Below are 17,930 nucleotides of genomic sequence, written 5' to 3' on the forward strand. Positions count from 1 at the left end.
AAAGCTGAGTTGTCCCTCAAAATGTGAGTTTTGGCAATTTTCACGAAAATAAGAAAAATCGCACCTAAAGTTCTGCACCTCATAACATCCTAGAAAAATGACCGGAAGCATAAATTATCATCCCAACATAAAGCAGATATTCTGTAAATGTTAATTATCAAACTTTTTGGGTAGTTTTACATCTTGTCTGGAAACCAGAACATTTCAAACTTGGAAAATGAAGAATTTTTACAAACTTTTGCCAAATTTTCACTTTTTTTCAGAACGAAATGCAAAACTTATCACTTAAATTTTATAACTAACATGAAGTACAATGTGTCACGAGAAAACATTCTCAAAATCACCGGGATATGTTAAAGCGTTCCGAAGTTATAACCAATTATCGTGAGACTTGTCAGATTTGAAAAATCGAGTCTGGTCATTGAGCTGAAAACTAGTGTCGGTGATAAGGGGCTAGACACAAGCGTCCTGTCAGCCGTGGTCAGCTTGTCACCTGCCAGGACCTCCCAGCTAGGCCTCAGCCCTTCTATCAGTGGCCGCTCAGGTGTCACAGAGCAGGGTATGAGTGCACGTTATCTGTGTCACACACGGCTCTGCCCACAGCACAGGCTTCCAGTTTCTTCCTAGTACTAGAATTTGATCCGAGCCTTATCGCCGTGACGCCAGCAGCGCCCCGCCCTCTTCTCATGGCCATAGGCTTAGCGTTGGTGGATCTTCCCGTGACGTTTAGTAAGTGGCGATCAGCTCGCACATGCGCAGTGACGCAACGAGTTAGGGGGAGTGAGGAGCCGCCATAGCTGTGGCCGGTGTGACAGAAATCCAAACCCTGAGCGCATGGAACCCCTACACGTTTGCGGCCCGTAGCTCCCGGGGGCTGTGCCGCCATCATTGTGTAGCTTGTCAGCTCTTGTTTTGTTTTTACTGTAGTGTTAGTTAGAAGCGACAGACTGGGGGAGGGGAGTAAGAGCAGTCAGGGAAGCTAGAAGGGGTGTGGGAGGGAGGTAGTAATTGGGGGAGCCCATAAGTAGGGAGGGGAGGTGACTCACTCGTACGGTTAGATAACGGTTACCGCTCTTGAGCACGGAGGGGGCAGCACTCGGTGAGGACCGTTAGGATAGGAGCCCGTGCTGGTGAGAGGGCAGCCCCGGAGCGGGGGAGGACGGGGAGCCCCAGGCTCCGTTTGATGGATCCTCGGATCGCCTGGTTCCAGCCAGAACAGCTCGGGCCTTCTAACAGCTTGTGGATGCAGATTTGGGAGACTACGCAAGGCCTGAGGAACCTATACTTCAACCACAACAGCCCGGTCGCGTCCCCCGCACACAGCGGCTCGTCTTCTTCCACCACTAGCTCCTCCGGCTGTGAAGCCACCATGTACCGGGACAGCGGGCCGGCGCAGGCTTCTCCGCCCATTCCTGCCACCCCCCTACTTGCTGAGCAGGGCGACTTCTTACCGCTGGAGACCTCCAATAACAACAACCAGCAGCAGCAGCTTGTGAGCCCCGGGGCCTGGAGGAAGGGCTACGACCACAGCAACCGCAACAAGAGGAAGCGGGACAACAAGGCCAGCACGTTCGGACTCAACTACAGCCTTCTGCACGCCGCGGCCCCGGGCCACCACGAGCAGGGAGACGCCTTCAACAGCACGCCATGGAAGACGAGGAACTACAGCGAGGAGGTCATAGGGTGAGTGACCCGACCTGAGGCCTGCACATGCCTGCTACTCTAATACCTTACTCCTTATACCCTGCTCCTGCCAATCACATTTCCTGTCTCATACCATGCTTCCATCACACACTACATCATCTCATGCCCTCCCCCTGTCACGCATCACACTACTCCTGTCACACACACTACAGCATCTCATACACTACTCCTGTCACACACACTACAGCATCTCATACACTACTCCTGTCACACACACTACAGCATCTCATACACTACTCCTGTCACACACACTACAGCATCTCATACACTACTCCTGTCACACACTACAGCATCTCATGCACTACTCCTGTCACACACACTACAGCATCTCATGCACTACTCCTGTCACACACACTACAGCATCTCATGCACTACTCCTGTCACACACACTACAGCATCTCATGCACTACTCCTGTCACACACACTACAGCATCTCATGCACTACTCCTGTCACACACACTACAGCATCTCATGCACTACTCCTGTCACACACACTACAGCATCTCATGCACTACTCCTGTCACACACACTACAGCATCTCATGCACTACTCCTGTCACACACACTACAGCATCTCATGCACTACTCCTGTCACACACACTACAGCATCTCATGCACTACTCCTGTCACACACACTACAGCATCTCATGCACTACTCCTGTCACACACTACAGCATCTCATGCACTACTCCTGTCACACACACTACAGCATCTCATGCACTACTCCTGTCACACACACTACAGCATCTCATGCACTACTCCTGTCACACACACTACAGCATCTCATGCACTACTCCTGTCACACACACTACAGCCTCTCATGCACTACTCCTGTCACACACACTACAGCCTCTCATGCACTACTCCTGTCACACACACTACAGCCTCTCATGCACTACTCCTGTCACACACACTACAGCCTCTCATGCACTACTCCTGTCACACACACTACAGCCTCTCATGCACTACTCCTGTCACACACACTACAGCCTCTCATGCACTACTCCTGTCACGCATCACACACTACAGCCTCTCATGCACTACTCCTGTCACGCATCACACACTACAGCCTCTCATGCACTACTCCTGTCACGCATCACACACTACAGCCTCTCATGCACTACTCCTGTCACGCATCACACACTACAGCCTCTCATGCACTACTCCTGTCATGCATCACACACTACAGCCTCTCATGCACTACTCCTGTCACGCATCACACACTACAGCCTCTCATGCACTACTCCTGTCACGCATCACACACTACAGCCTCTCATGCACTACTCCTGTCACGCATCACACACTACAGCCTCTCATGCACTACTCCTGTCACGCATCACACACTACAGCCTCTCATGCACTACTCCTGTCACGCATCACACACTACAGCCTCTCATGCACTACTCCTGTCACGCATCACACACTACAGCCTCTCATGCACTACTCCTGTCACGCATCACACACTACAGCCTCTCATGCACTACTCCTGTCACGCATCACACACTACAGCCTCTCATGCACTACTCCTGTCACGCATCACACACTACAGCCTCTCATGCACTACTCCTGTCACGCATCACACACTACAGCCTCTCATGCACTACTCCTGTCACGCATCACACACTACAGCCTCTCATGCACTACTCCTGTCACGCATCACACACTACAGCCTCTCATGCACTACTCCTGTCACGCATCACACACTACAGCCTCTCATGCACTACTCCTGTCACGCATCACACACTACAGCCTCTCATGCACTCCTCCTGTCACGCATCACACACTACAGCCTCTCATGCACTCCTCCTGTCACGCATCACACACTACAGCCTCTCATGCACTCCTCCTGTCACGCATCACACACTACAGCCTCTCATGCACTCCTCCTGTCACGCATCACACACTACAGCCTCTCATGCACTCCTCCTGTCACGCATCACACACTACAGCCTCTCATGCACTCCTCCTGTCACGCATCACACACTACAGCCTCTCATGCACTCCTCCTGTCACGCATCACACACTACAGCCTCTCATGCACTCCTCCTGTCACGCATCACACACTACAGCCTCTCATGCACTCCTCCTGTCACGCATCACACACTACAGCCTCTCATGCACTACTCCTGTCACGCATCACACACTACAGCCTCTCATGCACTACTCCTGTCACGCATCACACACTACAGCCTCTCATGCACTACTCCTGTCACGCATCACACACTACAGCCTCTCATGCACTACTCCTGTCACGCATCACACACTACAGCCTCTCATGCACTACTCCTGTCACGCATCACACACTACAGCCTCTCATGCACTACTCCTGTCACGCATCACACACTACAGCCTCTCATGCACTACTCCTGTCACGCATCACACACTACAGCCTCTCATGCACTACTCCTGTCACGCATCACACACTACAGCCTCTCATGCACTACTCCTGTCACGCATCACACACTACAGCCTCTCATGCACTACTCCTGTCACGCATCACACACTACAGCCTCTCATGCACTACTCCTGTCACGCATCACACACTACAGCCTCTCATGCACTACTCCTGTCACGCATCACACACTACAGCCTCTCATGCACTACTCCTGTCACGCATCACACACTACAGCCTCTCATGCACTACTCCTGTCACGCATCACACACTACAGCCTCTCATGCACTACTCCTGTCACGCATCACACACTACAGCCTCTCATGCACTACTCCTACCAGTGACATGGCCTCATTTGTGTTTAATGTTTAAAAAAATTTCAGTTTTTTTCAAAATCCTAAATTCTCTACTTTTGAAACAGGTAGTCACAACACCCAAATTAATTATTAACTTGCATTTCTCAAATGTCTGCTTTATGTTAGCCTGGTTTTGTAAGATTCCACATATTTTACTAGAATGATATGAGGCTTAGAATTCAGGGTCCTTTTTTTTCACATTTTATGGAAAATCGCCAAAACCTGTATTTAGATGGATCTGCTTAACGTTCAAGACTCGTAATTTCCCAATTATGTGTTTTATAGGGGTTAAAACAAAATTGTATTCTTGTTGGACAATGCATTAATTTTGGACGGAAAATTAAACAATCGCAGTGGATTAAATGACAAAAAGCTCCACAAAGTTTCATACTTAAAGGGGTTATGCCACGAAACAATTTACTACAAAAAGCTGTCAAAGAGGTTAAAATATCTCAAAAATCTATTTGTAATGGTTACCTGGCATTAAAAATGCCTTTCTATTTGTTATTATGATGCTTGTTCAGCCTCTATTCTGCTCCACACAGAAGCAGATGTGGGAGGGGCTTAGCAATCAGCCTTCAGAGTCTCCTTCCACCTGCTGTGCTCAAATAGTCCCTGCATTCACTGATCCCCAGCACAGCAGGAATCTGCTATTGGTGTCACCTACACTGCTTCATCTCTAAGCTCAGTATAAGGTGTGTGTGTGTGTGTGTATATACCGTATATACTTGAGCATAAGCCTACGCAAGTATAAGCAGGCTTTACTAATAAACTTTTGTAAAATTTTTGTATGTTACTTTGGGGCCGTTAATTGCGTCTCTTTCTGTGTATTTTGTAAGGAATTGCAACTAAATCACAAGATAGATAGATAGTGGATGGATGGATGGATAATAGGACTTGGATGGATAGATAGGTGACAGCTTATCACATGTTGCTGATCTTTAGCTACTTCCCTGCTAGTCAGGGACAGGGGCCCCTTTGCAGGACAGCAGTGTAACATGGAGGGACAGTGCATGGTGGAGAGTACAGGAGGAGGACTGCATCAGGAGAGATCAGAGCTCAGCCTGTTACTTGTGTTATCTCTGCAGCCTCCTGTGTGACCTGACTAATGGTGGAGGGAGGAGAGGGCTGCCACATTGCTATGATCCATATTGGGGGAGGACTCCTCTGAGCAGCAGATCACAGCCATCACTCTGCCCCTCCTCCTCTCTCACTTCCTATTGGCTGCAGTGTGTCAGCTGATCTCTGTGTGGAGAGGAGCTCTGCGCCCATGGAGTGATCTGTAGTGCAGAGCAGCTGCTGACTCCCTGTGCGCAGACTCGGCCAGATCAGCTGTGGCTCAGGACGGGACACAGCTACCACCAGGGGGCGCCAGCAACCAGGACAAAAGGAGTTATCTCAGTAAGGCTGCAGATTTTGTAATAAGTGTAAATGGTGAAAGTACTTGTCACAATGCATTGGACCCAATTACAGCCATTTGCTATGGTGACACAACCCCTTTAAGTTCTCCTAATGCAAAGATGCCCCATATGTGGTGATAAACTGCTGTATGGGCACACAATGAAAGGAGCCCCATCAAGAGGAGATTTGCATTGTAATATTGCACAGGCTATAATTTTATTTTTAATTTTTTATAGGGGCTTATTTTTTTACTACATAAGATGCACTTTTACATAATTTTGGGGCATCTATAGCTAATTAAATTTTATAAATTCTTTGTAGGAATTGAAAATAATCAATTTTTGGTAACAATTTTTTTACTTTTTGGGCGGGCTTTTCACCATACCATAAATGATATGCTTTTATTCTTGCATGGCCGCATTTCTATAAAATATTACGGTGAAGCCAATTATATATAATTTATGCACTCCCCATAATGTAATGCCAGCCGCGTTCTGAGAGCCGGTGATATTCGAAAAGAGAGCCGATCACCAGCTCTAATAACGCGGCTGGTATTATATTACAGAGGAGCCTGATGGTGCTCTGCAGAGCGCTGTAGGCTAATATGCATATCTTATAAACTTATTCTTTTACAGAAATGTGATCATGCAAAGATTTAAGAAATGAAGCTTGGGACACACTGGGAAGGGGAGGTGCGTAATAGTCATCTACTATCAGGTAATCTGATGGTAGATGTCCTTTAACTCTTTACAGACCGTCCCTGGGTAGTCTTATCTCCTCAGCAGAATCGTCAAAGGAAATATGCTTTAGGTTGGTCCACTACAGACAGATACCTCAGACGGCTTTCAGATACAGTGGGGGGGAAATAAGTATTTGATCTATTGTGCCAGTTTTCCCCACCTACAAAGAATGGAGCGGTCTATTTTTTTTTTTTTATTTTTTTTTTTTTTTTTGAGGTAGGTACACTTTGGGCCACATTTATCACTTGTTTTTTCTGTTGTTTTTGCGCCTTTTCGTTTAGGCGCACCGTTTTTGCGCCATTTTTGCGATTAAACGTCAAATTAGCCGCGCAGCAAAAATAACCACCTTTCCCTCATCTATCGTTCAATTCCAGATGTTTTGCTGCGCCTAATGATATTCATCACGTGCGACTTTTGCATTTAGGCGCAAAAACGGGCGCAAAAACACTCCAGCTCGAAGGTGGCGTTATCTGAGAAGAAAGCACTGAGCCCCTTTGCAGAAGAGCTCATTTCTAGCAGCAAAGCTCAGCCAGACACTAGAACAGATAATAGATACAATTAGATACATTGCAGACAGGAGCTGCAGACTCTATTTACAGTTCATCATCTTCTATTTACAAAATATTTTGCAAAACCTGAGCTCAAAGCAAGAGCAAGAGAAGTTTGCACAAGTTTGCAGAAGCTTGCAGAATTTTGCAGATACTGCAAACAAGTGTCCCCCATGTAATTCTGCACAGTGTCTGAGGGGGATATTGTGCAGAATTACAGGGGTGCAGCAGGAGACCAGCACTGGGGGATCCCCTCCAGGAGAAGCCCCTGCTGAGGAGGTCACTGGGTGCAGGGTGTCACACACCTGGGTGCTGCTGTGAGTGTTATCTCCATTCTGGGCTGTGGGAGAAGCAGAGAGGAGCTTGTAGCAGGATCACATGTAAGTGCCCGAATCTAACATTGCGCCTAAACTGCGCCTAAACTGTGTTAAAGTAAAGTGATTAATAAGAGGCAGAAAATATACTTATCACAGATGGTTGTAGCTTGTGATAATTCTGGCAAAACAGTGCGCCCGAATTTAGGCGCAACTACTACACTTAGGCGCACAAAAGTGATAAATGTGGCCCTTTAACTGTAAGAGACAGAAATTAAAAAAAAAATCCAGAAAATCACAAAATTTGAATTTTTAATAATTAACTAGCTTTTTATTGTATGTTACTGTCACTGTGCAACATTGTGTTTTAGCTCCCTCCAAAGATTTCTGATTGGGTTCAGATCTCGAGGTTATTGTCATACTGGAACGGCCAACCACAACCCATCTTCAATAATACTGAATAATACTGAAAGATGGAAGTTTTGGTCCAAAATCCGGCCCCATCCATACTCTCTTCAATATTGTGAAGTCATCTTGTCCTCTTTGCATAACACAACACCCGCAAAGTATGATGGCACTAATGATCTTTGAAGCTGTTCCCAACTGGCTTCTGGTCACTGACCAGGTCCTTTTATCTTGAATGGAGCCTCGGACGGCCCTCTAGTTTGTTATAATTGTGGCAACCATTGTTGCCTTATCACCAAGCTACTTGTCTAGTGTTCTGTAGCCAATCCAAACCTTTTACAGGTCTACAATTTTGTTCCTGGTGTCCTAAGACAGCTGTTTTGCCTTGCCCATGGTGGAGTGTGTGGACAGGGGTCTTGTATACAGGACACCAGTTCAAACAGTTGCAATTAATACATGTAATGAGTGCAGAGTAGGAGGAGCTTCTTAAAGAGCACCTATCGCCCTATATAAAAAAAAAAAAAACGATGTTACCCTCCGACACAGTTAGCAAACATTGCAGCGCCATACCCTTGGAACACTGGACTAGGCTTACAGCGGCGCTGCCTCTCTGCTTATACCCCTGGATGGCCCATTCCACACCATAGGACGGCTAGGCTTCATGCAGCAGCGCCTCCTCGGATCCCCCCCCCCCCCCCTTCATGAATAAGCTGGACCTCTGTAAGCCTGTGCTTTTTTTTTTTTTTTTTTTAACCCCTTAACGCTCTGCGCCATAGCTCTACGGCGCAGAGGTATAGGGGATGTATGAAGAGGGCTCACGGGCTGAGTCCTCTTCATACAAAGGTGGGGGTTGTTGCATATTGCAGCAAACCCCCACCCCTAATAACCGTGGTTGGTGCTTGCACCGATCGCGGCTATTAACCCTTTGATTGCCGCCGGCAAAGTCGACGGCGGCATTTAAAAGACGGCGGCGCGATCGGTTGCCATGGTAGCCTCGGGTCCTTGCAGTATATGGTAGGAACGATCTGACTATCTAGGGTTAATGTACCCTAGATGGTCTAAGATATAGTGGAAAAAAAAAAGTAAAAAAAAAAAAATTTAATAAAATATTAAAAATTCTAATCGCCCCCCTTTCCCTAGAACTGATATAAAACATAATAAACAGTAAAAATCACAGACACATTAGGTATCGCCATGTCCCAAAATGCCCGATCTATCAAAATTTAAAAATGGTTACGGGCGACGGTGACCTCCTGAGACGGGAAATGGCGCCCAAATGTCCGAAATGCGACTTTTACACCTTTTTACATCGGATAAAAAATGATCAAAATGTCGCACAGACTTCAAAATGGTAGCATTGCAAACGTCGGCTCATTTCGAAAAAATGACACCTCACACAGCTCTTTGCGCCAAAGTATGAAAAAGTTATTAGCTTCAGAAGATGGCAAAAATTTTTCTTTTTTTTTGTACACATTCGTTTAATTTTTGAAAATGTATTTAAACACAATAAAACCTGTATAAATTTGGTATCACCGCAATCGAACCGAACCAAAGAATAAAGCTAAGGTATTATTTGGAGCGCACAGTCAGTCGTAAAAACTGAGCCCACATGAACGTGACGGAATTTTTTTTCAGCTTCGCAGTACACGGCATGTTAAAATAAATAACATTACGGGAAAGTAAAATTTGTTACGCACAAAATAAGCCCTCACACAGGTCTGTACACATAAAAATGAAAAAGTTATGGATTTTTGAAGGTGGAGAGCTAGAAATGAGCGAATAAACCCTGCATCCTTAAGGGGTTAAAGGGTGACAGGTCCTCTTTAACCCCTTAAGGACACTTTTTTTTTTTTTTTTTTTTTTTTTTTTTTGTGCTCATTTCTCACTCTGCACCTTCAAAAAAACATAACTTTTCCGTGTACAGAGCTATGTGAAGGCTTATTTTGTGTCTTCAACAAATGTTACTTTCCCGTGATATTTATTATTCCATGCCGTGTACTGGGAAGCAGGAAAAACATTCCAAATGTGGAAAAATTGAAAAAAAAAAATGCATGTGCCTCACATTCTTGTGGGCTCAGTTTTTACGACTTTGACTATGCGCTCCAAATAACACCTCTACTTTATTCTTTGTTTCGGTACGATCGCAGTGATACCAAATTTATACAGGTTTCATTGCGTTTTTAATACATTTTCAAAGTAAACAATGTCAAATGAGCCGACTTTTTCATTGCTACCATTTTGAGGCCTGTGTGACATTTTGATAATTTTTAATTAAATTTTTTATGTCATTTAAAAAGGTGTAAAAGTTGCGTTTCGTACATTTGGGCGCCATTTCCAGTTTTGGAGGTCACCGTCGGAAATAGTCTTTTATATTTTTAGAGATTGGGCATTTTAGGACCCGGCGATACCTAGTATGTTTGATTTTTACTGTTTATCATGTTTTATATCAGTTCTAGGGAAATGAGGGGGATTTGATTTCTTAAAGAGAAACCGTCATGCAAAATAACCCGCCTAAACTAAATATATTTTCATAAACTGCCATTAGAGAGCATTGCCTCTATCCCCTCATTGTCACTCTACATGCCGGTAAACCTAAGCAATGAGGTCCTAAAGCTGTATGCAAATGACCTGTGAAATGTCCAATTAAGCATTAGCATATTCAAGCTGTCCACCTTATTCATGAGTGGGAGGCACAGCCACACCCCCAGTGCATGACTGACAGCCTGTATAATGATGTGAGGCTGTATGATGTGCTTGCTGGTGGCCACACCCCCTGCAGCCTGTGTGTGCATGTGTGTGTATATAGGAGAGATACAGCAGCTCCAGGCAGCCATGTTACAGCAGAACATGTCAGATTCATGTGTAGCTGATGTCTGTGTCTCTCACCTGTATATTAGGAGGATGCAGCATGTCAGCAGATGCAGCACACACACTAGCCATGCTTTACTATACATTACACACAGACATGAGGAGGGGGAACAGGGGTGACATCACTGCCTCTGACCATGTGACCAGCTTCATTTACATGATAAAAAATAGATGATTTTACAATGAATAATGTATGAAATAACTAGATAAAGGCTGTGATGGGATCCTTGTGAGCTGCTCCAACAGGTAGTAGTGACAGGATAAGTGACACAGACCTGATGACAGGTGTCCTTTAATAATTTGTCATGACAACTGATCGCCGCCTTCCGATGACGTTTGGGGGAGCGATGATCTCAAGAAACATGGTGGCACCCATGCGCCGCCATGTTTTAAGTGCCAGCGGCGTCTTTGCCTGTGGCAGAGAAAAGGTTGACACCCGCAATCGGTGAAAGAACCGACCACAGGTGATAGCAATGGGTCTTTGCTGCAATATGCAGCAAAGACCATCTCTATATGAAGAGGGCTCAGCCCGTGAGCCCTCTTCATGCACCTTTCATAGCTCTGCGGCAGATATATCCGCTGCAGAGCGTGAAGGGGTTAAAGAAACTAACAGAAGGAATTCCTGCTTATTGGTAAGGGTTTTAATGCTTTTTTTTATGCAATAAAATGCTAATTATTTAAAAATCATACTGTGTGATTTTCTTTTTTTCTTTATAATTGGTCTCTCACAGTTGCAGTGTACCTACGATACAAATTATAGAGTTCTCCATTCTTTGTAGGTGGGAAAACTTGCAAAATTGGCCTGAGATCAAATACTTATTTCCCACACTACACTGCTAACTAGAAGAGAAGTAAGAACTTGTTTTCACTACTGGTGTATATTTGTTTACACCAGAACCATTATTTTTTTGGAAATAAAAATTAATTAAAGTAATTAAAAATTGGCTTCAAAGGTCTAGTTACTCCTTAACGATTGCGGTCTTTATTTATTGTAGGCATACACATCTTCAACCTTGCACTACACATTAGAGGCTTTTCGTGTTCTATCAACATTATCCCCCAGAAATTAGAAGAACATTAGGGTGATTGTCAGAGGTCGCACTAACATTTTTCCAGAAGGGTAATAATACTCCTCTCACCATTTTTGAGGAGTATTTTTAGGCGAGGAGGAGTATGAAATTTTCAGTAATGCATATAAATAAATACTGCCTGCAATCATTCATTTATGCATGAATATGATTGCAGACAGTGTTTTGTGTGCTTAAATAGCCAATTGAGACAATTGTATTAATTTCACATCATGCATTAAATAATGGGGCATAAGCTTTTTCCTTTTGTCTCCTTAAATTATTTCAACCTACATACCAGACAATTCCCCCCCCCCCCCCACCTTTCCAGACCACGGCTTACACCCCAGCCCCTCATCCAGACCATGGCTGACATCCCAGCCCCACCCCCATCCAGACCATGGCTGATGCCCAAGACTCCTTCTGTCCAGACCATAGATGACCCCCAGCACCCCACTCCAGACCATGGAGGCCGCCCCAGACCACCCCTGACCACGCAAGGGTTGTGATGCTGGTCATGCAGACCTGATTGTGGACAACGCTGGCCGCTAGACATGAGCAGTCACGATGTCCGCGTTCTGGTTCTACCGTGAGTCGCGGACCCAAACAGCCCAGCAACAATGCGGCAAATTGAAGCTCCTTGCAACTAGCTGTGACTGTGATTGGCCAGGGATGGCCATATCCACCAAAAATCATTATGGTCTCAGAAACTGACTGAAAGTAGAAGGCCACTGTCACCTAAAATGTAAGGCTGCCTTTACACATTGTATACATGATATATGCCCCTCCATGTATGCCCCTGCCTGGGCATCAGGCTGCTGCAGGTGTTGCACGGATGTGATTACTCACTATGGAGTCAGCTCTCTGGTTGATCTGTTGTCACCTTGTCCTCTTGTACAGCCCCAGCCTTTCATATCTGCCACAACTATCACACAGAGACATCGGCATGGGGAGTGGGCGTGGCTTCCAGTAGCTCCGCCCACTGACCCTGCTACAGAGAAACAGCATGAGGTCAGGGAGGGGCTGTGTCCCGCTGCTGCACTGCTCGGGGTCACACACGGAACTGGTCCCCTGCACCTCCATAATAACTCCATAGCAGCAGCTGTGCGGGGGCCGAGCTGTCAGGACATGGCACAACTGCTGCTGCTCAGCTCCTTAGTCTCCCCAGTCACAGGGAAAAGTCAGTGCGTGTTTAGACGCATGGGGGGCTTTTCAAAGAGTAATACTGTATTTGGAAGCGTCTATGACGCTTGTGGAGGGGTTAATGCAATCTCTGGTGATTGTGTTTATATTCTAGAATGTTTTTGTCCTAGGATTTGGAAAGTGGTGATAGCTGCTGTCATGGCATGGAAACAAGTTTATTGTGCTTTGGTATAAATTACATAAGGACCTATTACCTATATGTGTATACTATGAACTAAATCTAACATGTTCAATACTGTACAGTGTCTTGAATACATTTGATACTGAATGTCAGACTATCTGCAAAACTACTTTATCTGTTACAACTTTTGTACTTGTTTTTTTTCTGGATTGTGGACTTTGTAGCTCTCTATATGTGCCAATAAAGTTGTCACAGAAGCTTAGAGCAAATTCCAGTGGAACCTGAAGTTGTTTAATAGCTCCATTAGACTTCTTGGATCCATTTTTGATAAGGCATTGGTTATCTTTTCTAGGAGAAGACCCCCCAGTGTGTCCTGCGCCTACCCCCTTTCTCATCTTTACATATTTTCCTTGTGTACTCCAAGAGGCTGGTACTTCACACATTTCACAGCAGAAAATGCCTGGTTGTGAAACATTGGAAGCAGGTCTTCACTATATGCTCAGAGATAGTCCCTGGAGGAGCATCTAACAATGAAAAGATAATGTCAGGGTAACTAGTAGCCTTGGTACATTAATTGGATTACACTCAATTTGTGGTGACCTCCTTTGATCTACAAATCTACACCTTTCCATCCATTTTGTTTTGTGGTCTTGTCTTAGGGCAGGTTCACACTGCTGTTGTCAGACTGTGAACCACATAATGTTCGGAAAACTTTGTCCTGGACTGACAACACTGCAGGGGACAGCACAGCGATGTATAATGTAAGGAGTCACTAAACAGTACGGCTGCAAACTGTAATGGCAACTGGCAGCTGTGTTCAGTCTGTAGCATAGGAATCTGCACTGCCCCTCGTGCACGGACTGACAATAGCTTTGAAGCTGCCCTAAGTCTGAATACTTGTTATTAGTTTCATGTTCTTGCCCCTGTTCTTGAAGGTTATATATAATATTGCTGAATCTGTGTGATCGCTTCATGACTAATGGTACAAACCTTTGTTGGAATATGCAGAGTGTAACTTAACACCTTCCTGCCAATGCCTTTCTTTGTTTTTGCTCTGCTCCTTTAAAATTTCAGTACTGTACTTTTTATTTTTCGAACTACAGATATGTATGAAGGCTTGTTTTCTGTGTAAATAATTGTCCTGCCTTATGACACTATTAAAGGGAACCTGTCATAAGGAGCCCTTTTTTCAGGCTTCCCCCATGGAGAATACCATAGTTTACATATTGCAAAAGATTTTTAATAGTAAAACTGGCTTTTTCTGATCAGAGTTTACTTTCCTGTGTGCTGAGCTGTCGCTAGTTCCATGGGAGTGGCCAGTGAGCAATTCCCTCCCACCCTCGGGAAATCGTTCCGTCATGCATAAATTTCGAATATAAAAAAAATAGCCTCCCATGAGGTATCGGTACAATAGAAACCCCTGAGAAGTGACCCCTTTTTTTGGAAAAGGCACTCCTCAAAGAATTAATCTAGGGTTGTATGAGTATTTTAACCCCAAAGATGCTTGCTCAATGTAATACAAAGTGAATAGTGCAGAGATAAAATTGCATTGCAATGTATAAAATATGCCATTGTAGTGAGGGAAGGGGCATAGTTGAGGAATCTACCCTCAGGATTTACTAGGTTGCATTCACACTGCCGTTGTGGGGACAATTTGCAGCTGGATATAGGTCCCCATAGACTACTGGTGACTAAGCACCGTGCCTGGGAAATAGATAGAACATGCACCATTACTGCCTGTACGAACAGCTGTGCCGCGCTGTTTCTTATAGAGAAAGGTAAGCAGCACTGCCATATGCTCTCTCGGCTACAGCCAGACCAGCATATGTCTGTGTGAATGAACCCCAAGTAGATTCCTGGCAGTAGATTTCCTTTTAAGACTGGTTCCACATGACTGTGTTCTGTTTGTGAAAACAGGACCATGTGCTGGCTGGATTCGATGGACTGGGGCACGGTACCAGGGACCAGGTCATAACCGGTCGGTGCTTCTGATTTGCCAGAAAGCAGGAACTCATTGTGGCACATGTATCGTATTTCTGTTACCTCTTTTAAAAGTTGTCTGGTGTGGTGTATCTGAGAGACGCAAGAACATTTTTTTTGTTTTTGTCTGACTTTTTACATTTAAAATGTAAAACCTTTTATGAATGTATGGGTCAATTGTACTTCAATTTGCACCTATAGAGTATCTAATTTGCTCAAATTGGGTATGAAGAAGGCGCAAATAAATGAAAACCTCTGTTTTGCATACATACATTAGGAACACTGCAACAGAGACCTACACACTGATGAACTTCTTAAAGACCCTGACGTAGGCGCAAAAAAATGTGCAGGGTTTCATTTATGTTGGTTTCCTCAGCAGCGTTCAGTTTTTGTAACACAAATGGTTTAAAGGAACCAGAGATGCGTTTGTTTTTGTAGCAGCAAAGAACCTAATCCAATGACCTGCAATAACAAAATTGTGTTTTTAATTTTTTTTTTCTTAAATCTAGATACTTAAATGGCATAATCCATGTATTTATCTTAAATGCAACCTCCCATTTAAAAGCACCCAAAATAAATTTCTTTTACCCCTTAACGGCATGTGACATATTAGTTGCAAGTGTTAATGGTGTGTTTTTTTTTTTGTTTTTTTTTTTTTTGTGTAGAATGAAATCTAGTGCAGCCTACTCTCTATATGACTTAAATAAATACATGCATGCATACCTACCTCTGAACAAGACTTCTGTCTAGCAATGCACATGAGCCATCTCTCTAGGTCAGTGGTGGTGAATCTATGGCACGGGTGCTAGAGGCGGCACTCCGAGCGCTTTCTGTGGGCACCCGGGCCATTGCCGCAGCACACCAGACAGAACTCCTGCTGAATTTTCCTGTAGTTCCAAATAACCTAAACGATGCTGCTTTCAGTGATATTTTAAAGTGATACGTACTTGACTACATGGGACTGTAGGAAGAGGGGAATCTGTAGACAGGGACAAATTATCTTTGGAGGACCTCCTGCTGGCCTCATGATTCTCTGTGTGCAGAGAGACACTGGAAAGAAGCTAAAATGGTGCAAATTTTCCATCTTTTTTTTTTTTTTTTTTTTTTTTTCTACTATGTTGGTGTCCTCAGGAGGCCAATATGATTGAATGTTGTTGAAGAAGCAATAAGGGAGGGAGATATAAGTTACTGCTTTATTTTTTGTTGGGAACTCGCCATAAATCGGGGGGCTTCGTGGTTGCAGTTTGGGCATTCGGTCCCTGAAAGGTTCGCCATCACTGCTCTAGGTCCTGGAGCCCAGAATCGCCTCCTCTTCTCCCCTAGGGACGGTGATGAACAGTACCTAGAGCTTCTCAAGCTGAACGATTCTCTGATGTAAGAGATGGTGTAAATAATAGTGGTTATTCGGGAATTGAGGGAAAAAAAAAGCTTCATGCTGTAGCAGGTGTACAGCTGTGTTGAACGTAGGTGGATGGGAGTGAGCTGTAATACCAAACATGGTCACTATATAATGTACTCACTATCAAATTTTGTGCTGCTTTATTCTGATGAGCTTATTTTTATGGTCTGATTTAAGTTGTGTTGAATCCTTATGTGTGGAGACTTGGGAGCAAGTGCATATGAATACACAATTTTTAGCTTGTTTGCAGTTTTTAAATAGTTATATACCAGTCTAGATACTAAACCAGGTAGATTATGTTTTGCTTTAGTCTAGTGCAGAATAGTTTTTATCTGATCCTTTTTCGTCGTCCTGGAGAATATTGGTTTACTGTTTATTAATATTTATCAGTTCAAGGGGGTGATTTTGAATTTTTAGGTATTTTTATTTTTTGCTTTCACTATTTTTCAGACTACCTAGGGTACTTTAACTGTAGGTTGTCTGATCTATCCCATCATATACTGCCATACTACAGTATGGGGATTTTCCTCCCATTCAAAATTGCAAGGGTTAAAGGGGTTTGCCCAAAAGCTCCAGTTAAAAGGGCAATTTAATGAGAAAAAGAGGGCATTCAAAAATATAAATCTGACGGGTCACCTGAGGCTTTCAATACTTAAAAAATTTCTTTTGCTATCTTTAGCCACTCATTTTTCATTTTGTATTTCGGATGATTTGATTTCCCTTTTAGAGAATTTGGTAAGTTTTTTTTGTAAGTATATCAATGCAACAAAAAAGGGTCAGAACTGGTTGGACCCCTGTATTCTGAAAATGTGTCATCGTTGACTGGAGACCAAAAGAAGGCGGAGATACTTACTTAATAGGTGTTTTAGCTCCATTTTTACGATGGAAGAAAACTTCTGAAGTGGGTGGTGCCAGTGCGGGTCATGCACCCTGTAATATACTGGAGTATGTGAGACCAAATAGTATAATAAGTGACAGCCAGCATGGGTTAACTAAGAATAGAAGTTGTCACACTAACCTGATCTGCTTCTATGAAGAGGTGAGCAGATGTCTGGATGGAGGAGCTGCTGTGGATATTGTGTTCTTGGACTTTGCAAAGGCATTTGACACTGTCCCTCATAGACGCCAGATGGGTAAAATAAGGTCTATTGGTTTGGCAGAAATCATTTTGCAATTGAATTAAGAACTGGCTGAAGGATCGTATCCAGAGAGTTGTGGTCAATGATTCCTACTCGGAATGGTCACCAGTTATGAGTGGTGTACCCCAGGGTTCTGTGCTTGGCCCACTACTATTTAATATATTTATTAATGATATAGAGGTAGGAATTAATAGCACTGTGTCTATTTTTGCAGATGACACCAAGCTGTGTAGTGTAATACAGTCTATGGAGGATGTTCATAGGCTGCAGGGCGACTTGGACAAAGTGACTGTT

General features: G+C 44.2%; 1 protein-coding gene across 2 annotated transcripts in view; it reads left to right on the top strand.

The window, feature by feature from the left end:
* The first annotated feature begins 726 nt into the window (after positions 1-726).
* Positions 727-17,930, top strand: part of TENT4B (terminal nucleotidyltransferase 4B) — a 40,268-nt gene continuing 23,064 nt past the window's right edge. For both annotated transcript variants that reach the window (XM_072117683.1, XM_072117684.1), the window contains exon 1: positions 727-1,683. In XM_072117683.1, coding sequence (XP_071973784.1) covers positions 1,184-1,683 — 500 coding nt within the window. In that variant the 5' untranslated portion in view covers positions 727-1,183. The remainder of the gene's footprint in view (positions 1,684-17,930) is intronic.

The sequence above is a fragment of the Engystomops pustulosus genome, chromosome 7 (genome assembly GCF_040894005.1).
Source record: "Engystomops pustulosus chromosome 7, aEngPut4.maternal, whole genome shotgun sequence".
NCBI lineage: Eukaryota > Metazoa > Chordata > Amphibia > Anura > Leptodactylidae > Engystomops > Engystomops pustulosus.